The sequence below is a fragment of the Electrona antarctica genome (genome assembly GCF_951216825.1).
Source record: "Electrona antarctica genome assembly, chromosome: 6".
NCBI lineage: Eukaryota > Metazoa > Chordata > Actinopteri > Myctophiformes > Myctophidae > Electrona > Electrona antarctica.
The window spans coordinates 48,818,833-48,841,823 of record NC_136811.1 but is presented as its reverse complement, the minus strand read 5'-3'; the positions used below and the strand labels follow the sequence as shown (position 1 = coordinate 48,841,823).

The 22,991-nt window shown below is 42.1% G+C and overlaps 1 protein-coding gene across 1 annotated transcript; it reads right to left on the bottom strand.

Moving 5' to 3' along the window:
- Positions 1 to 8,214: 8,214 nt before the first annotated feature.
- On the bottom strand, positions 8,215 to 10,548 carry LOC306924758 (piggyBac transposable element-derived protein 4-like). Its single transcript, XM_079503391.1, has 2 exons — positions 9,621 to 10,548; positions 8,215 to 9,258 (listed from the first exon to the last, which is right to left on the bottom strand). Exons 1-2 carry the CDS (start codon positions 10,538 to 10,540, stop codon positions 8,397 to 8,399), a joined length of 1,782 nt encoding a protein of 593 aa, XP_079359517.1. The 5' UTR covers positions 10,541 to 10,548; the 3' UTR covers positions 8,215 to 8,396.
- Between the last annotated feature and the right edge of the window lie 12,443 nt (positions 10,549 to 22,991).

Sequence of the window (22,991 nt, the reverse complement as noted above, 5' to 3'; positions counted from 1 at the left end):
ACACTGGGGGCGCTGTTTATACCAGTCTGTCATACCATCCCTCCCCACTGGGGGCGCTGTTTATACCAGTCTGTCATACCATCCCTCTACACCGGGGGCGCTGTTTATACCAGTCAGTCTGTCATACACAGACAGACACACAGACAGACAGACAGACAGACAGACAGACAGACAATAAATGTTTATACCTTATTCTGCTCTGTTTGTCTACTTAAAACTGTTTTAAACTGTTTCAAAACCCCCCATTTTTTCATGGGGGGCCCCCTTGCTACAATCATGCTTAGGGCCCCTTGGAGGCCAGGATCGGCACTGCATGTGCACATCTTGTTACCGGGGAAGACCGGGGGGTTTTCCAAATCACTGAATGCTCCTTTAATTGATAATCTATTCATCTTAGTCATTAGTATCTTGTTTACTTATCTTGTTTTTTATTGTTGGTTTAAATGTAAATTGGTGGTAGGCCTAATCAATCAATCAATCAATCAATCAATCAATCTCTTTCTACATTTTTCTTGAGGTAGAAGTCAAAGAGGAGTGACAGTGATGAATCAGATGGCCAATCCATTCCTTTGTGGGTCCTGTTTGATACAGTTATAGCACATTGATTTGCTTAAAATATAAAGTGTATCATTCTTAATAACCTTCAATGTATTAGACATTCTGACAGGTCATTCATTTAATATTTGGCAATTAATTATGAATTTACTTATCATTATATACATTTTAATGAAAATGTATTTTCATGTATTTTCAAAATACAAAATACGTATTTGTATCTCAAATACATTTCTCAGACCAGTATTTGTATTTTGTATTTAAATACATTCTGTGACCCAGTATTTGTATTTTGTAACAAAATACATTTTCAATGTATTTTGCCCATCTCTGCCTACAGGGAGGAACATTATAAATGGCCCACAAGTAAAAGATTTTGTGAAATTGTCTGGTTAATTACAACAGAAAGTACAGTTATAAAGCACCTTTCAAACAAAGTGCTGTACAGTGAACAAGGTAAAAACCTTTTGCAGGCTTTGCATGCAGTAGTTTTCCTGGCCTGAATGTGTTTAATGTCTAGTCTACCTACCTATATATATTAAAGATCAGCTTTGACAATAGCTGTCAAGATAGCTGTCTTGTAGATCAGCTATTTGTCTGAGGTTTTGGTGTAGTTATGCAGATAATGTGATTTCATTTGCTCTGTACCTACATCCAGGGGACTCCTTTCCGGGAGAGACACATACAGAGCAAATGGAATTGCATATGCAAGTCACCCCCGACTGACACCTATGTGGACAGACTCGTTTTGTGTAGTTCCATTTGCTCTGTACATCCAGGGAACTCCTTTCATGGAGAGATGGGGGTGACACCTGTGTGGACAAGACTCGTTTCCCCTTGCCAAGGAGGTGACACCTCTGTTGTGTTGATTTCGAGAAATTATGATAACAATAGGTGCTGTCTAGACAGGTGGTGTATGAATCGTATTGAGGTGATGGGGCGGGGGGTTGCATTGGCACGGCTGAAGCCAATGCCATGCCATAATGTTGCCTTGATACTCTTCTAAAATGAAATTGTACTTAATGCATTCACCTTCAATCATCAGAATGGACAATATATTTCCATAACATGTAGAGGGGAAAAAAGAGCAGACCTGATTATTACAAAGCCTTAACTTAAATAAGAAAGAGGCTAGGCTGCAAAATAGCAGATCTACACACTCACAAGGCTAAAAAGGGCTGACCTGGATTATTACAAAGCCTGTACATGGAAAAGATAATATATTTTCTTGATTGCATGCATATTTCAAATAAATGGAGGACAATGTACTCACATTTCCATTTTTGAGTGGTGTAAACCACTCCTACAACTGGCTTTGTGTGTGCAGAAAAAATGAGCATGGTTGCTATGTTCACCCTGTTCACCCGGGTGTGATTTCATTACGTCAGACATGATTTCATTACGTCAGACAGGCTATATAAGACCTTACACCACTCAGTTCACACGGGTGTGATTTTTTTATTGACACACCAACAAAACGAGTTTCAGTTATGGGCTTCATCAGAGCATTCACATGAATCCAACATTAATAGAAAAGATTTATAACAAAAAAAACATGACAATGCTAATACAGTAGCTAGGTCAGTAGTATGTCAGCATCATGGGAAATAGTATCACGTCACAGTCAGAATCATGAGTCCCTTTAAAGCAACATATGAAAACAAAATATAGGAAAAATAAAAAATAAAAACTTGATGATCAGTCCTTAAAAGGGTCAAGGAAACGTGTGAGCACTCTTCTCACTCGCTTTCCCTCCACCTCATTGTTGTCAGTAACATATCCATTGCACTGTGTGGAAGGCTGTGAGTCCCTATCACCCTCCATCGTTGCCAACACAGAGTTATCATCCACAGCCTCCTTGCATAGTTCACAAAAATTGTGGAGGACAAAGCAGGAGTAAATTACGTAGGGCAGGTCATCCATGTTTATGTCCATAGGCCTTTTAAGAGCAGCAAATCTGGCCTTGAGGCGACCAAAAGAACACTCGATGACCATACGTGCCCTACACAACGACAGCCCAAAGTACTGTTCCTCAGGTGTGGACCCACCGTTTGAATATTCTTTCATCAGGTAAGGCAGCAGTGGATAAGCAGGGTCACCGAGAATAAAGACTGGTATAGGCGCCTCATCGTCCAGAATCTGTTTCTTCATAGAAGGGATCTTGCCAGTCTTTAAGTCCTTGTTCAGCTGTGAATTTGCAAAGACCTGTGCGTCGTGCACACTCCCTGGCCACTTTATCACAACATCAATGAACCTGTATTTGTAATCACAGGTGGCCTGTACATTAAGGGAATATCTGCCTTTCCTGTTAATGAAGTCCGTCGAGTTGACAATTGGCGACTTGACTTCTATGTGGGTGCCGTCCACTGCTCCAAAACACTGTGGCATGCCATGATCACGACGGAAGCTCACAACCAGATCCTCTACTTCGGGTTCCGTAGAAGGCAGCTTGATGTATATCGGACCCAGGTGGATGGCAATCGCTCTGCTTGTATTCCTTATAATGACGGACACGGCCTGTCGCGACACGCCGAAGGCGTTAGCAGTCTTGCGTAGCCTTCCCTCATCGCTTAGGTAATACAGCAGTATCGCAACCTTTTTCAGTGGGTCAATCGGGGTCCTCATGTTTGTTGTTTCACCTTCGATATACGGCCGCAGTTTTTCGGTCAGCGCCACAACAGAGGCTTTGGACATGCGAAAGTTCTCCTTCCATTCGTCTGCCACGGCAACGCCGTTAACGATGTTGTCCCACCATTCGCTGGTTCTGCCAGGTCTCACCCAAAACTTTCTCCTGGTTGCCCGTCTGGTTCTTTTCCGCGGTGGATCTAATAAAAGCATGGTCAGCTGCTCCATCTGCGTTTGTTGTAGCTGGCGGGTGTACTGTAGGAGCAGTACATTTTGCTGTAAAACTCCTACTAACGTCAATATTTGCTGCAGCAGGAACGCAATGATCATATTAACACTGGGTGCATCCATCTTGTTTGTTATGGTCTGGACCTCTGTAGTGCATGCGCTTTAAAGCAGCGGCATGGTGAGTTTGGAGGGGGGAGGGACTATGACATCACCGGCTCAGGAAAGATACCGGCATTCGCTGTACACACGGAGACGTGAAAGTCGCGTCTCCAAACTTTCCCACTCTGGAAGGTAGTTTCAAAATTAGCCGTTAAAGTCCCCCAAAACGCCGTCTCCGTGTGACAAAAAGGGCAGATCGGCTAATTACTTGCCCCAGAAACACCGAAATCGTCCTCGTCTGTACAGGCCCTTAGTTTTGCACAAAAAACATACCTTGAGCTAAAAACGTCCATAGCCGTCATCACAAATGTGATGAGGTCAGAACATTTGGGGGCTATAGCCTAATTTAGCCCAAGAAGTGTTTTTCATGCAAAACTAAATTGGAATAAATGGTAAATGGTGCATTTATATAGCGCCTTTATCCAAGGCGCTTTACATAGATTGTGCATCAATTCACCCATTCACACAGACATTCATACACCGATGGCGGTGGAAACCATGTAAGGCACTAGCCAGCACATCAGGAGCAATTTGGGGTTCAGTGTCTTGCTCAAGGACACTTCCACACTAACTCTGGGGGAGCCCGGGTTCGAACAGGCAACCTTGCGGTTACCATCCAGCCACTCTACCCCTGAGCCACCGCCGCCCCTGGAATGGATTCAGAATCATGAATAACTACTAGTTTGACACGTTACATGCTACAAATTCTTGTAGGATTCTGTGGACATTTTCAAAGGACTGTTGAAAACTCACCTTTTTAAACAGGCCTTTCCATAGCCGGCCTGGTTAAATGTTGATTGCTTTATTTTGACTCTACCTTTTCTATGTTGTCTTACTTTATTAGTGATTTAGTTCTTGACTTGTTTTATTGACTTGTTTTAATTGTATTGTTGTTAAAGCACTTTGTGACTGTAATTGTCTGTGAAAGGTGCTCTATAAATAAACGTTACTTACTTACAAAAGCATAATTAAAAGAGACATTTTTGCCTTATATAGGATGTTAATGGTACCCAACTTTCAACAGACCTGCACTTTCACAGGAGTATTAGCCACTTGAATCCTAGCCCTATTCTGGGCCTAACATTCAACGGTTATGTTTAGTGGAGAGTGAAAACAGGAGGGGGCCTAGTGTAGAGCCCTAAGGAATATGTCTGTTCAACTAAGTATAGGCGTTTGAGTGGTTAAGAGATAGGCTACACTTACAGATATCAGGAACGGTAGTATAGAAGACTGTTGAATGAGACTTGGGCTTTTGTGAATATCAATTCTAACATGATTGTTTATTGCCTCTCAAATTGTAATTATCCTGCTTTAATTGTGTTTGTCCCTTATCAGAGAGCAGACAGATGCCATGCGCGTTGTTGTGCTCTCTATGGCCGCCACTCGCTATTTAAATTGGGAGTGGGTAAATATAAGAAGACCTTTTGAGATTTAAATTATAGATCTACATGCATAACAGACTCGAAGCTGAACCTCATCTCTAGCCCATTTTGGGCGGGAACCCCTTTTGGTGTTAGCATTATGTTATGCTTTAGCTATTGAAAAATAGCAGATCTACAAGCTCATAGCGCGCCACCGAGTGGCGCGCTACGAGCTTGTAGGTCTGCTATTTTTGAAAAATCGAAGAACGACTGACATAGAATCATAGCTTTTTCAGAAAACTCAGGATTTAGAAGACATTTATAGAATCTTTCCTAGGTCAAAATGGGCTAGAATAAGGGTCATTATGGTGGTGCTCGTTGGAGAGATATGGCCACCATAACGATGTATCATCCTGGCATCCATATGTTTAGGAAGGGAGATGATACGACACTAAACAGTACAGTAACACATGACCTTTCCCATCCCAGAAGCAATCAGACGCTCTCGTCTCCCCTCTCTCATCAGCTGTGTCATTTTGGCTGTGTTAAAAAACCCAAATGAACGCAGAGGGGACAGAATGAGGGAACGCAAACAGGAGGGTAAAAGCCAGCCACCCTCATCACTTAGTCTTTTCCCAGTCAGCCGGCCCAATGCCGTCTAACGCGTGCATTCCAAGAACCATCAGTGCACTGGCCAAACCCTGTCGCAACACGATAACTGTCTGAGTGATTGGGATGGGAATGCTGCCTAGCATGCCTCCCCTCCCTCGCTGTGCATCCCTGATGGAAATGCATCCATATTCCAGCCTTAATGAGGGCTCCGTCCTACCCTGTCTCTCTGACATTGGGATCACTGTCTCGGCTGTGATAACGGGACGGCCCCTCTCTCTCGGCTTCCACCACCACCACCACCACCACCACCACCACCACCACCACCGCACGCACGCACGCACGCACGCACGCACGCACGCACGCACGCACGCACGCACGCACGCACGCACGCGCGCGCGCACGCACACACACACACACACACACACACACACACACACACACACACACACACACACACACACACACACACACACACACACACACACACACACACACACACACACACACACACACACACACACACACACACACACACACACACACACACACACACACATCCCTGGGTAAGTTGTTGGTTCTTCACTGAAGTGGGTTGAGAGGTGCACTTCCATCACAAGTAATTGGCATGAACTTCAGCCTGTCTCCTGCACCATTAGACTTCCTGTGGGTGTAGTTATTTATTTTATTATTATTATTATTATTCCTTCTTTGGATGTAGGGGATTACGGTATACAATCCACTGTGAATTTATCATGTTTCAAGTTTGGAACGGTATCTGTGCTCCAGCACAGTCTTGCCCTTGGTCATCATAGCACACTGGATTAATTTGATGCATGGCTTTTGGTTGACTCCCCGGGTTAGTCGGTGATAGACGGGAGATTTGCCTGCGAGGGAAGTGAGAGATTCGCTCTGCACACAGGCAGGGTACTCCTTGAACTCTGGAATTTTCAATCTGCTGAAACGGGGAGAAGAAGAGCGGTGATTGAATCTGCCGTCCGCCTGCCACAGCTTGCCCGGAATGAAAGTGGCAAAGTGCACCTCCCGAATATCCTCCATATAAACAATGGGGGGTTTGTCAGGTTGAACATTCACTTTCAACCTGGTGTCCCTGTTTTGAGCATGTCGTTCTAATAGGTAATAGTGTTCAAAAAATTTGAAACAATAGCCGATCTACAAGCTATGCACTTGTAGATTGGCTATTTACACCGCACAACACCATCATAAAAACATATACAATGAGTCCAATGACATTGCTGAAGTCACACCATCAAACTATTATATATCAAAACTATGTCTGTATTTGATGTATTCCCTTGTTTTATTGCTTACTGTAAATCGCTTTGGATTAAGAACGTGTGCTAAATGCCTAAATTGTAATGAAAAGGAATAGGCTACGACACTAGTGTTAAACCAGCTCAGTGTGTGTTTTGACTGTGATGCATTATGCATTTCACAAATATAATGAAAACAGAAAAATTGTACACGAGGGGTAAAAAAATAAAATAAAATAGGAGGATAAGGCATGTCAGACGTGTTGGAGTGGTAGCAGAGTGTGTGCCAGAACAGAAGGCCGTCTGTCCAAAACACACTCCGCTTATGCTCATTCTGGTGAGCAGTCTGCTCCTTCCGCTTACCGTGTGAATCATCTCCCGCCATGTTCTCCTTGGCCAAGCCACGTGCCACGTGCTGGATAACAGAACTTCAGTCTCATCTCCCACCATGTTCTCCTTGGGCAAGCCACGTGCCACGTGCTGGATAAAAGAACTTCAGTCTCATCTCCCACCATGTTCTCCTTGGGCAAGCCACGTGCCACGTGCTGGATAACAGAACTTCAGTCTCATCTCCCACCATGTTCTCTTTGGGCAAGGCTTACCGTGTGAATCATCTCCCACCATGTTCTCCTTGGGAAAGCCACTTGCCACGTGCTGGATAACAGAACTTCAGTCTCCAACAGTGGTGGGAACCAGGAAGTACTGTACAACTGTGGAATGCACTCCCCGTTGCAATCAGAACTGCAGCATCACTCCCAATCTTCCGCCGTAGTCTGAAGACCCACCTTTTCAGACTCCATCATGGCCCATAGCACTTATCCTACCCCATTAGATAGCACTTTTTAGACTTAGATAGCATTTGAAACAGACTTATAGCATGTCATGTAGACAGCACAATAATTGCATTGTATATAGTCATAGCACATCATAGTACATATGTATAGCATAGTATATATGTATAGTTAATATGTATAGTGTCATTATATAGATATGTTCTAGTTACGTTCTTAGCTTACGCATGTTTCTTGATAAATGCATTTTATATATGTGATGTATTCCCATACTTTTGTTCCTGCCTAATGTAAGTCGTAGTGGATTAAGAGCATCTGCTAAATGCCTAAATTGTAAATTGTTGTCTTCCGAGAGAAGACATACTAAGTATGCACCCACTGCACAAATGAAGTGGAAACTGAGCTACACTTCATATTTCCTAACCATCTGTCCGTTGTACCAAGACATCAGAGACACAACTTTGACTTTCAAATATACATAATGTTGTTTTGATTGTATTGTTCCACTTTTTGCTTTGGCAATGCATGTGTGTGTGTGTGTGTGGTAAATAAATAACCACCAAGAAAGTGTCTTTGAACGTTTATTAAAACAAAATCAGTTACATGGGAGTATGTAACAGAACTTTACATTGTAACTGGAACATGAAAAACTATGCAAACTAATAAAAAAAGAAACACAGCTGCCACACATTCATAAAAGCTTAATGGATTGCATTGTATCAATGTTCCTATGTAGTCAATGAGATGTGTCTCTGTAAGATACATGTGAGATACACATACAATATTTACATCGGTCAAAGACACCTATAACACGTGACAGTGAGAGCGCCAAGGCATGTTCCACACACCATACGGTGACATTTGTGACATGACGTTGTGGTTTTGTTTCCACCGCATCTGTCCAGCTGACACTGCCTTCTCTTCTTTGACGGTGGCTCTGTGCAGGGTGTGTGGGCAGCGCCACGTTTCTCTGTGAGGGGTGTGTGGGCAGTGCCAGGTGACAGTGCTCTCTTTGCTGCCTGTGGTGCAGTGTGTGTCTGGCGGGCAGGATTGCGTGGGAGGGTGCAGGGTGCCCCTTCCATATGGTCCTCGCGCAGCTGACATGCCAGGCGCTGTATGAAGTCTAGCCTGGTGGTCTGTTTGCCCGTGCACTGTTTGTACAACACTTCAGCGTTGATGGCAGCCAGGTGCAGCATGTAGTGAAAGACTGCAAAGGGCCAGCGGAAGGGCCAGACTTTCTCTCTGGAGTAATACTTGCGTACTATCCGATCCAAATTGTCCACTCCACACTTGATGTTGTTGTAATTTGTCACAGACTGTGGCTTTGACTTTGCGTCTGTGCCAATGGAGACAGTGGAGTGCATGGTGCTCAAGATGCAAACATTTTCATCGTGGCTGCTTTGGTAGATGGTAAGAGCAGTGTTGTTGCTCGTCATCACCGTATTGCTGCCTCGCTTTGCCTCTTGGTTGCGTGCGCTTGGAGGCAACTCGCGTCTCTGTCTGTTCATGGTCCCGACTATAGTCGTTCCCTTGGCTAGAAGATCTTCTGCGACGTGCGTCGTGGTGAAAGAGTTGCCCATCTTGACGTTCCTCCCTTTGTAATTGAATGGCTTGACCAGTTCCGTAACGGTGCGTTCAGACACTCTCGTGTCAAAGCTGCACATGGAGAGAGAGAGAAATTAGATTATATTATCACATTATATTATTATTATTATTATTATATATTTTTTTGATATATTTTTATTTCATTTTTTGGATGAAAGGCACAGGTACAGGCATACAAAGAGAATGCACACAAAGCGTAATTCAAATTATTTGCCTACTGCAATCAGTGGCTTGCCCCTTGCCTCATTTTTTAAAAATTCTACCCCCAAACCCCTGCACCAACCACCATTGACAAAAAAAAGAGAAAATATAGTAATGATTATAACAATTAAATGCAACATAAACATATCAAAACAAATTGTAAACAATAAATTATTATTATCATAATATTAAACAATTCATTATTAAATTACCTGCTGTTCGGGCTGTTCCCACGGTCAGGAAATCCACTCAATAGGTAATTGGTGTCCACGTCAGCAGCCATGAAGAACTTGATGCCAAACTTGTCGGTTTCACTGGCCATGTATTGTGTAAAACCACATTGTGTCTGCGTGGGTAACAGTTGTTCTCCCACGCTGATGTTGGCTCCAGGTATGAAGCACTTTTGGCAGTTATCTGTGAAACTGTTCCACACATCGGCCATTGCTGCAAATTTGTCTTCGCTTTTGCGGACAGCCCTCGTTTCCTTTTCGTCGAAACGCAGGCAGCGCACAATCGACCTAAAGCGATCCCACGACATAGTTTCGCTTGCGAAGCCTGAGTCGTGGAACGTTGACCAAATGTCAGCATATTGAAGGTCCCGGTGTGCAAAGGAACGATAGAATAAAATAGCAATGAATGCCTTCAGCTCGCTCACAGACAAATCCCAGTCCTCGTGCTCCTCACTGCAGGCCATCTTGACCGTACAGTCTCTGATACGCTGCAACATGTCCATGTCCAACAGACACAGAAAACTGCTCTGGTGATCATGAACCCTCGCCTTAGCGTGATGTGTAGGACCTGGCTTGACCGTGAAGAGATGATGCTGGCCCGGTGGCCTGTCGACAGGGGTGCCTCCTGGAGTGACGTGTGACCACACAGTCCCGTCCTTAGCGATCTCTCGTGTCCCGGTGGTCATCGTCTGGCTGGCAGGCTGTGGGAGCTCAGGCGCTTTGCGGTCAGACGGGTCGTCCGAGTCGGATTCTGAATCGGAGGACTGTTCGGGATAGTACTCTGGTTCTTCTCGCGTCTCCTCGTCTCCGTCGTCGCTGTCCACGTCACCCCGGCGTCTGTCTCGGAGCATGAACAGCACCTCCTTTCGGGAGAACTTCTTGGCTCGTAGTCGTGGTGTCATGATGCCTGGCAAAGTTCACTGCATGTGTTCTGACCATGTTTCAAACTGCATGGAGCCTTTATACTGCCCTCTAGCTGCCTTGTGGTGATGTCCCTCACCGGCCATCATGCATATTCATCTGAGCCATCAGGAAGCAATCGAGACTCACATTCCTTAGATTCCTTATTCATCAGATGAATGAATGGTCCACATGTAAATGACCCTCTGCTGTAGGCAGTGGTGTAAAGTAACCAAGCACAATTACTTGAGTACTGTACTTAAGTACAGTTTAGAGGTATTTGTACCTTACTATTACCAATTTCCAGTTTCCACTACAACTCGGATGAAACACATATTGTACTTTTACTCAACTACAATGATTTGATCACAATGCATCGTGAGCTTGTAGATCTGCTATTTACAATATAGGAAATCAGGTTATCTATTATTTATAAGTAGATTAAATACATCCATATACAATAGGATATAACATACATCTACATATTTACAATGGAATATTGAGAAGCCATTCTTCTTCTTGAGTTGAGTAGCCACTCTGCCCTAATACTTTTTTTCTTGGGAACTGTAACTGATATGTTGTATTATTTATTGTTTTCACAAAATAATAATAAACTGACATGTGTTGCTATTATACGCTATAGTAGGCTATTATATTACATATATTGCTAGTTTTTTGGATATCAATCTCCACACAACTTTTCAATGTATAGACATCTGTTGAATTGTGTGTCTTTCCAGATTAGCTTTGATGCCAATGATATAAAAAAGATCAGTCGCATCCACAACGTTGAGAGCTTGTAGATCGACACATTTCACCACTTGACACCGCCGTGCAACAAGATATAAATCAGAGACATGTACTGGAAAAATAGATGCTGAACACAGCATGCAATATGACTGAGGCTAACTGTACAGGCTAGAGATTCATGAAACATGTAACCCTGTAAAGTAACCACTATTTATTAGATCTATAGCCTACTGGATATGGGTGTACTGGCAGCTCCTATACTAACCGTTTCCCCAAAATGCAAATACCAATACTCATGGTTGAGTTTAAACGTTAAAGCAATCAAATGTCGTCAAAATGCGTATTTTGTACTTGTATGTGGTAGTAGGTAATTTTGTTCAGATGTGCCAGGACTTGTCTGTTGTTGCCCCACCCCCTTCTCAGATTGTGAGAGACTCTCTTGTGAGTATTTAGCAGGGCTCTGTTTCTACTCTCTGCAAGTTGTTGAGGGCTGAACTTGCTTCTCTTGGTTGGTGAATTTGTCACAGAAATTCAGAGAGCGCTGGATTTGAGAAATGGCTTTATTACAAACACTGAGGTCCTTGGTCAATGAGCGACTATCTGCAGCTGCTGAAGAGATATTTGGGACTGTTGGACAAATTGTAGCAGCGTATGAGGACGAAGTTTGCAGTTTGAAGCAAGAAAATGCCCGCCAAAGCAGACTGCTGGATATGGTTTTAAAACCGTACGTCAAATTATACAGAGCAGGTTGGTAAAAATTACTTTAAAACACACATCATTCATATAAACATTAATTAGTTTCAGTGTATTCAATAGTGAGATTCCATTGTGGTTTTAATATTCATGTTGGAGTCCTTTATTTGGATTAGTTCTAGTTACCGGTAAATGCAATCCATGTTAGTTCATATTTTGGGGTCTGGGCTCAACAACCCACAATAGTTGTATCTGTTTATTTCACCAGACAAACAATATCTCAGTAGCCTCTCAGAATGTAATACCATGTTGTCTATGCCATTTGAAAGCATGTGAGGTTAACACACCTGTGCTGATAACCTCAATAATGGTTTTGCTAGATTTAGGTGGGACAATGTTAACTAGTATACTTGTTCCGCCCATACTTGGCCAAGTTGGCCACCATTCAGTTGGCCAAAAAGAGCATTGTTTGTGTGTTCAAATTCCACCATTCCATGGTGTTAGGATTTCAAAGTTGAATATATATGGATCTTGATATTTTAAACTGGATTAGCATTGCTATGTGATCTTAGACTAGAAGCCTTAAACCAGATGTGGATGTGGACCTTGCATGGACAAATTTAAATTTGAACAAATTCAGACATTGTATTACGCAGAAGCAGGGATTGAACCCAGGGCTCCCACTCGTCAGACCAAAGCGCAACCTACTGTGCCAATAGGGTTGAGCCCGATTGGCAGGGCTGTTGCGGGCTGGGTCTTGGCTGGGGGCTACACATGGACAATGTATATTTCAGACACTGCATGGACAAATGTTTATTTCAAGCATTGAATGTGTTTCTCATTTTGTCTTTTATCTAGACATCATGCACCTCCCTTTGTGTAAAGAGGTTTACCCTGAACAGGATATGAACTCCAGTCTGGTCCAGGATGAACCATAGCCTCCACAGATTAAAGATGAACAAGAGGAGCTACTTCCTAGACATGACGAGCATATGAACTCCAGTCTGGTCCAGGAGGAACCACAGCCTCCACAGATTAAAGATGAACAAGAGGAGCTACTTCCTAGATATGACGAGCATATGAACTCCAGTCGGGTCCAGGAGGAACCACAGCCTCCACAGATTAAAGAGGAAGGGGTAACCATCACCTCACCTGAACCTTCGAAAACACTGGCTAATGTAGAGGACTGTGGAACACCACAACCAACTAGTGACGACCAGCAGCTCTCTTCACACTGTTCTGAATCTGACACTGAAGACAGGGGTGCACAACATATGGAAGGGCAAAGATTGTATTTGAGCAAGAACCTGACCGAGGACCTGACACCAACAAAACAAATTAAGTGTCACACAGAGAAGAAATACTCTAGCTGTAAAGACTGTGGCAAAATGTTTAATGGTAAGATTCACACAATGGTTCATTTAAGGCCCTTTACTTGTGCAGTTTGTGGCAAATGCTATGTTAATGCAAGTGTTCTAAAAAAACACATGATGACTCATACAGGGGAATGGCCCTTTACTTGTACAGTTTGTGGTAAAGGCTGTAGTGAACAGTATGGTCTAAAATTACACATGATGACTCATACAGGTGAAAGGCCATTTACTTGTACAGTTTGTGGCAAAGGCTTTGTCAAGACGCGTGATTTAAAAACACACATGAGGGTTCACCACTAACCTTGTACAGTTACTGGTGATAGCCAGCCAAATGATTAGTCTAAAATCACAAGAGGAGTCAAATGTTTATTTGTACAGATTGAAATTAGGTATAGAAATGTATGTACCATTATTTCCAGTCCAGGATGGGAATTGAAAGTGTTATGAATAGATGACATCATAGAGCTGTTACTGTTGGTACAGTCTGCATCTGGGGGGGGGGGGGGGGGGGGGGTGATGAGGATCAAAATAATTTACGTACTATCTAATACAATTTCAACTTAGTAGGGTACCTTTATTGTATTTTTTAAAGCATTGCCATCATGTATACATTGGTTGTTTCTTTTTTACGGTAGTACAATTGGCCATACGAGATATATGTCTATATCTAACACCTCATCTTGTCCAACACCTCATCTTAAGGGTGCTAAATGCATGCCAGAGATTTAAATGCACTCATTGACACAAATACGATGCCAACAACAAGCCATTGTGTGTACCACTCCATATGATAATGGCCTTCTTGAGTTGAGTAGCCACTGTAGGCCTACCTGTATTTCTTGTTTTCACTTCACCAGAATAAAAAAAACAATTAACCTGACACAATGTGTTGGTATATACTATACAATATTATTGTATTACACATACACAACTTAGCAATTCATTGTAACTTAGACTCTGTTTAAATGTAAGCGTTTTTTCTTTTTATACAATTTGAAACGGGCCCCTGTAAAATCTGAATCCCCCCACCCCTTTTTTCCTCACTGTAGGCCTGTTTTACTTTTATGATGATTTCCTGTTTTTGGCTATAGAAGTGTATATTTGTACGTCTCTACATGTTCTGATGAATTGAAAATGGTGGAAGAGGATTACGTAAGTAAGGAGAGAGGGTGAACGGGGAAGGTCCAACTTGACCGCAATCACTTTAAAACCATGCTATGATAATTATTAGGGCTGACCCAAAAAAATCGATTAATCGACGATCGATCAATATGCACGGGAATCGATCTTGAAATAAAAAATCGAATAGTCATTAAAAAAAAAAAGCGGCCGCTTTTGGTCCGCGAGCCGGCCCCATTTGGTCCGCGAGCCAGCTAAATGCTGGCGCCTCGCAGACCTCGCAACGCCTCCTCCCCTCTCCCCCCTCACTCAAGTACGCCCCGCACCAATCCGATACCACATTTTATTTAATCACGTGATGCGCGCAGCACGGTGAGACGGGGCCGCCGGTATTGAAAACGCGCATCTCCAGCCATAGGTGTGAACGGCTTTGCCGACGTGCGAATGGGGGACAATTTAAAACAAAGGCGGCTTGCTGTAGTTTGCGACTAACATAAATTTGCATGCACAAGGGATGCAAAGTAGGCTATCTTTTGTTGTTTTTCTTTCTCCCCCTCTCTTCGAAGTTAGACTGGACAAATAAACTCTAAACTGACTGGGCCACGGTGGGCTCACGTTCATGGTAACTTGCGCCGTGGGTGGAACGGGTGGAAAAGTTTGGTTACATTTTAAAATACAAGAGGGGAGCTAAATGCACTGCAGTGATCCAACTATTGCAACTTCAACGGGGGAGAGAGAGAGAGAGAGAGTCGCGTTAGAGAGTTGCGTTAGAGAGAGAGAGGCAGAGAGAGAGAGAGAGGAGGGGGGTCACGTTAGCAACAGGCTAAGCTCACAGCATATCGGTACGTTCGTTCTATAAAGGGTAGATCCGCTCCCGTTTGGGGGCTGCTCCCAGCCCCTAAACGGTAGCGATCTACCCTTTAATAGAACGAACGTACGGTGCATTTGTTGCATGAAGCGTAGATCTGCGAGGAAGGTTGATCACAAAGTTAGTGTGCTACTTTGATGGGAATGCGACGCGATTAAGAATACCTGCCTGGGTGCTGTGCGAACAGTGAATCATTATATAGTTTCTTACCTTGTTGTGGCTCGTGCTGGTTTGAAGAAAGAAGAATTATAGGCATAATCCAATTATAATCCAAGGTTTGTTTGTCTGGAGGATGGAGATCCAACACTATGTCATATTATTAAAGTAGGCTAAGTAAACTTTAAGAAGAGCTGGTCAGTGAGAAGCTGCTCCGCTCGGCTAATTGATCTGACCTATATTTGCGCAACTGACCTACACATTTCAAAAGGCTTTCATATGCTATTAATATTTTTTCTAATAAGGTTTGTCCTTATAGATAGAAATGTGATAATCTTTGTATAGTTTTGGATATTAATTAATTAATTATTAAAGCACAGGGCCTCGCATTTCTCCCAGGCAGCTCTGATTGCGTGCGCCTCGCAGCAAGCACTTGTCTCGCTGCTGTCATAAAGCCTCGATTAAATGACGCTTTATTTCAGTTAATTTTACGGCAAGATCAGGAAAATGCCTTTCCTTTACACTTGCGTGTGCTGTTTCCACGAAGCCTCTGAGTTTATTTCAGTTATAAATGCAAAATGCTGTTCGTCCTGTGCTGCTTTGGATTATATATTTTTTATTTGAGAGGTAATGCCTGTGTCAGGCAGTTTTATTTAATGTTGACTTGTTACGGTCGGATGTTTATTGGGTCAAAGCAACAATTGGTGCTTATTGTTAAATAAAATAATTGAGACCAATCCAAGCATGCATTTCTCTCTGCTATATCGTTGTTTTATTTATTTTACACCGGGGCTCCACCGGGCGCGTCAGCGTCGCGTCTCCGTCACCGTCAGGGAATGTTTCCTTTTTAATCAATGAAGGGTGGCTCCACTGCCCGCGTTGCGTGACATTAACGCGTACATTAAAATTGAACGGGTGCGTTTTTTGACGCACGCGACGGAGACGCACCGCGTTCGGTGGAGCCCTGGCGTTAATTCATTGTGCGTCACTGCTCGCCGCGCAAACACCCCCCCCCCGTCGGATGACAAAGCGTCGACGATCGATCGTGATTCGTTTCGAAGCGTCGATCATCAAAAGCGTGATCGAAGGTCAGCCCTAATAATTATAGCATGGTTCGTTGACACAGTGAATCATACTATGTCAACGAATTGTTTTAACTTTTAAAATGTTTGACAAAGAAAGAAAGAAAAGAGGCCACACAGCTCGTAGTCACGATGCTAATGTGGTTATGTTCTTAGGTTGTTTTTTTGACCACTGACATCTGACTTTGTTGTAAAGGCTGCGTCACACAGAAAACTGCTTCTACTTTTAAAGTCAGCTGTAAATATAAAGCAATAATATAGTTACAATAGTTATAGATGAACAATAAATAAAAGAAGACTACCATACATAACACACACAATCCCACAATGAAGCACTACATGAACTTAAACATCACCAATTTGAGGCAATCAGAGTTTGTTTCCACTAATGTTCAGTTATTATGTGCACTGCACAGGCATGTTATTACTTGCGCAAGCAGAGCGTGCAAGTAATGTTATCAGTCAGGTGCTACGATGTGTATGTCCCTTAGCAGCATATGATATGACGTCATATGCTGGCATGAAGCAGACCGTGCAGGTATGTTTTCCGTCATGCTACGAAGCGTATGTCCCATGACAAGTGTGAACAAAATGGTGCCCAAGTAACACACACAATGAATGTGTTCTACAATGTGTTCCTTAACCCAACTTAAATGGTAGTCAAACCATGAACACATTAAAGCAGTATTGCAGCATTTCAAACAAGTAAATAAACATTTCAACAGACCATTGGCATCTTTGTGCTGAACTCCTGAAATAACTTGTGTCTTCTCTCTGCCTCTGATTGTTTGAATGGCCTTTTATAGTCTCCAGGTGCTCCTAATGAGCAGCGGCCATCTTTTGTGTTGCACTCTGGGAAGGGTAGTTTTTTGAGATGCCAAGCAAAGGCTCCATTACTGAGTTTTGACTCAACAATGGGTGAAAAGAATAGAACACTACTAGTAGCCTACACTGTAGGCTACTAGTAGTGTTCTCTGTCTGACAGTTTGTGTAATATTGTGTAATATATGCTCTGTAGGCCCTACAGAGCACTTGTGAGTTGCAGGTCGGTGTACTCTGTGTAATTCTGAGTGTATACAAATGGAACCCAATGGACACTTACGGGTTAATTTGGTTCCATTTGTACACTCAGAATTATGATGATGTGACTCAGGTCACATGATGATGGCTGATGACTGGTTAGACAACACATCCAACAATGCAGTGATCAAAGGTGCTAATGGAAACTGATTGTCTGGCATTGAATAGAATAGATCAACTGGTTTCAGCTAAACTTCATCACATGAAGACCATTGTTAGCAGAAAGTCTTAAATTTACCTGGAAGTAAAATAAAAAAGGGAATCAAATTAATGCAAATACTAATTTAAACAGTTTTTACTGTAGCACTGACTTGCCCTTCAGTGCTACTTGTTGGGCAACTCAACCTTAATGGAAACTAACCCACATATCTTAATTTCAGTTAAAAGGAAAGCTGACTAATCAAATGAGGTGCATGAGAATAACCCTAACTAACCCACTAATAATAGTTGGTCCACATAATACAACTCTAAAAGGGAAGCACTTAGAAGCAATGTGATCTCTAGGTTTGATTCCATCCTGGTTGATGTCTGTCAAGTTATAGCTTCCTGAATAAGGAGTGTCCATCTTGTTGTAATTTTTAACTAAATTATTTTTGATATTTTTGGATTACTATATCATTATTACATTTTTAATGGAGTGTTCTTGTTGTAATTTATAATAATGGTATTACAATAATCTAAATAAAACAACATTGTTTCTATACATCTAGTTTTAATTGTTTTGCTATATTTACTATGTTGTTCTTAAAAACACAAGCAGAGAATGTTTGGTGTGTTCATTAATTAAGTGCTAAAGTTATAGTAATAGTAGTGCTAAAAATAGAGGTGAAAAACACTTGCCTGTCGTATTTCTTGTATGTTTACCCCTGTATGGATCTCTATGGACCTGAGTCTGCCAATAAAGTTTGAATTTAAATTGAATATCTTACCGACTGTCACTTCTGGTGCATGTCCTGTTCAGTTAGTAGGTTTTTTGTGACTGCCAAGAATTTGATCACCTTATTATTTGAGATGTGTTTATTTGAGAAAGTTTATTATAATATAGAAACTGCAAGTAAAACATCCTGGCCTAATAGCTGGCCTATTCTGACGTCACAACACTCCATATGTGGGCATGCCTGACACAGACATCCATAAGGTGGCCTGTTCTGACATCCCAACACTCCATATTTGGGCATGGCTGACACAGAACTCCATACAGTATATATGAATAAAGGGACACAGAGAGACACATACAGAAATCAGACATAATTCTGACGTTGGGCATAAAAGGGACACAGACATAACATCTGCGTGGGGCATCATTTCCAACTTGCATCATTCCAAGTAGGCCAGTGCCCAACGGGCACCGCCGTAGAGGCCCCGCCCACGGGAACCTCTCTAGTATATTATAATACATGATGATCATGTTTTAGGGTGGGAAAAAAGATTCCATCTTAAATGAAATACCAGCGTTAATATTAAATAATAGTAATACTAGTGACATAAGTTAAAATATGACCTCACAGAACAAACCCAAACAGTTAAAACTACCAACAAGTCGCACTAACAGAATTGAAGGGAAGTAATAGTAGAAACACATTTAAGTAATAGTAGAAACACATTTTAAAGCATATGCTACTTTCCCAAGTATGATCTCTTACCTATTGTCCTCCTTCAGTTAGTAAGTTTGTTGTGAGTGCAAAGAATTCAAACTTGGATAAGGGATGTGATCAAAACCATCCTGTCCTGGGTCGTACCAAATGACCCATTAAGTACCACAGACGAATAACAGTCTAAGTCCACACTATTGATCCATAATATATAAATGATAGATAAGGGTTCAGGACAACAAGGCCTTTTCGTGGAGGGGTCAGTCTGAAATTTGGACTTAGACTGTTTTTCGTCTGTGGTACTCATAGCCATCACATCAGAAACAAGTAGCCTACACATTTCGCGAATATAAAAACAAATTAAAACTGTGATCTTATATCGAGAAATCTTGTGATCGAGAAAGGCTGGGGTCCCACAGGGATCTGTACTTGGTCCCCTCCTTTTCTCACTGTACACCAAATCCCTTGGCACTATCATCTCTGCTCACAATATATCCTATCACTGCTATGCCGATGACACACAACTGTTTCTATCCTTCCCCCCCTCTGCCACTCAGGTGGAAGAGCGCCTACTAAGTACTGTACCATTTTGATGTATTTTTCTTTACTGGGGTATTTCCACATTTCAGAACTTTTAGTTCTACTCCATTACACCTCAAGGCACTTTTACTATAATACCTTTATTTGAAAACGTTTACTTTGTAGATTTTAATTATTAATACCACTTCAGCCCAGCTATTTAAACTTTGGCTATTTGAAAATGATCTTTATACATGTTGTACATTTGAAACCTTACGTTTTTACTTTTACTCAAACTAAATACATACATTCCGGACTTTTACTTGTAACAGAGTGTTTCTACATTGCAGTTTTTGAAATGTTTATAAATTATACTTGAGTACAAAATGTGAGTAGGCTACACATTTTTCCACCACTGGCCTCCAGGCATAGAGCTCCTGCACCATGCTGCTCCTTTTGGGCAGAATGCACGATATGACAGCTGCATAACTGCAGGCTGTCGACCATGTCGACTCTCTCGGATATCCTTGTGCACTGCATGGCGTAATCCATATAATCATGTAGGAGTGAGGAAATCGTTCCCGTTTGCTGTCACTCAGACTTTCAACGTTTCACCCTCTCAAATAAATCCATGACAAATCCTTCAAAATGTTTATATTATTTATTTATTTCATGTTTTCAGCCCTTCTAATCTGCTATGTACATCAAGAACTATATCCTGCTCAATTCTGTATTTCCCCAAAACAATTTTGTCAAAAGGGATGGAAAATATTCTCCCCCACTCTTCTTTCTATAACTATAGGGGTTTGCATGACCTGCTGCTATAGTATTAAACGTATTAACCACCCTCCACTTTTTAAACATTTGTGAAAACAGAACAAAACAAAATAAATCTACATTTCAACCTTTTGGAAACTTAAATCTACATGCTCATCGTGGCATCTTGTGATCTTGTAGATCAGCTATTTTCCACTAGGCCTATAGTAAAGGGAAGGGAAATAATTGTTCCACTGCTTGCAGTGGAGGAAAGTAACTAAGTACATTTACTCAAATACTGTATTTTCCAATAGCCTACTTTTTTTCTTCTACTCCACTTTCAGAGGTAAATATGGTCTACTTTTTACTCTACTGCTAGTATTTGACAACTGTATACTTGTTAGATTGTAGATTTAGATTATTACATTTTTTTAAATGTAGCCGATCTATAAGCTCTAGATCTGTAGATCTTCTATTTTCAAAGGTTTTTGTATATTTTGAAAACCAAAGGGACATTCTGAATAAATGCTATACTTTTACTTTTAGTATATTTGCATGGTAATTACTTTTGTTTATAATTTGTACTTAAACTTTTACGAAAACTGGCAGTTCTACATTGTGGTATTGATACTTTTACCTAAGTAAAAACTCTGCTTCTTCTACCACAGTTCCTATGTAAGAGCTTGCTCCATCACAGCGGAACTTAATAGTATTTGTAGTAGATAACAGGAGCACAATTTGAAATTTGCACCCTATACCTAAAAGGCCCATAAAGATAACGTGTGTTTGACGTCTAGAGTTTGACTCACTGGATTGCTGATTTCCTACAATGCCCATAATGCTTTGGTGCCCTGCCCTGCCCCTCCCTGTGAAGAGAGAGGAGGCTGCGTGGACGGTGTGACTTGTAGTCCAGGAAGGACGTGAGACCATATTTTCATGACAAAGTTTGGTCATGAACATGGCGTTGCGACTAAAATATCAAAAAACACATGTATTACACACAACCACAGGAAAGTATTTATTCACATATACTTCACATCATTAAAATATGATCTGGTTGCAAAAGGGGTAGGGTGACTGTAGGGGTAGGGGCAGGGGTGACTGTTCCCTTGTTTGTTCGTGTGTGTTCTACATTTGCACGCACGCACGCACGCACGCACGCACGCACGCACGCACGCACGCAACACACACACACACACACACACACACACACACACACACACACACACACACACACACACACACACACACACACACACACACACACACACACACACACACATATTTACTTCTCCACTCATATGGAAGGTGTCTAGACTTGATGCTTGAGAACAGTATACCCCACTTAGCACTGTATTTATATTAAATATTAAATCCAATTTAAATACAAAATTGCCCCATAAAATATTAACCCTGGGTGTAAATATTTAATGCGAGCCCTTTACCATAGGCCTGGTATTCATTACCAAGTAGTGCTGGGTTTTAATGGCCTATTTCCCAGGGGGCCATGGGTGGGTTTGCATTTCTCGCACGCACGCACGCACGCACGCACGCACGCACGCACGCACGCACGCACGCACGCACGCACACACACACACACACACACACACACACACACACACAGTTCAATAGGGGGAGCTATTGCGCTGTAATGGCTGGGTACATTTACGCTAATGCAAATCAGGGAAAAAAATAGAAGCATGGCATTTGGAGACAAATTTGAACACATCGATCTGTACAATGTATTACATTTATTTAAAAAATACATGTTTTGCCACGACAATAGGCCTATACAATGTAATTAGCTAGCCTAACACATAGTTCTCTATTTATGATTTGAGAGTAATAAATATGTGTTTAAAGTAACTTAGTCAGAAACTATCAGGCTATCTATGAACTTCCAATGATGTAAACAGGGATCATGCTTACACTATAGCCTATGACTCATCCTCCAGTAGGGGTCAGGCTTACACCATGTGAAAAAGACAGTGCAGGTGTTGCAACAGAAGAGCCTGTTTCTGTCTTTTGTTAAGCCCTTGAAGAAAGCAACCACAGTCCGGATCTCTTCTCTGTCCTCTCCTCGCATCATGAATGCCGTGCTCTCCCAAACACCCGTGCTTAAAGTGTGTCTTTAATGCATGCATTCATAGAGGGGCCCCCATGTCTTCCCATCTCCAATAAAAGTGTCTTTAAGTTTACAGCCACATCACGTGTAGACTGTAAGTTACAATGAATGCTGTAGGGCAAGACCTACATCCTGTGAACAAGCCTCTGCCGTTACGTTGCCCCTTTCCTTCACTCACATTAAACCAGACACATGCATCTTCTTCTGTTCTTTCTTTGTTCTGGAAAAGTGCCTCTTTATATCAACAAGACAGACCTGTACAGCACGCACGCACGCACGCACGCACGCACACACACACACACACACACACACACACGTGTGTGCTCGTGCGTGTGTGTGT

What these genes read in the sequence shown, in the direction of transcription:
- LOC306924758 (XM_079503391.1), bottom strand. Translation starts at nt 10,540, where the DNA reads ATGACACCACGACTACGAGCCAAGAAGTTCTCCCGAAAGGAGGTGCTG. An exon ending in GGGAACAGCCCGAACAGCAG is followed by an intron (nt 9,259 to 9,620) that starts GTAATTTAATAA and finishes CTCCATGTGCAG; the next exon opens with CTTTGACACGAGAGTGTCTG.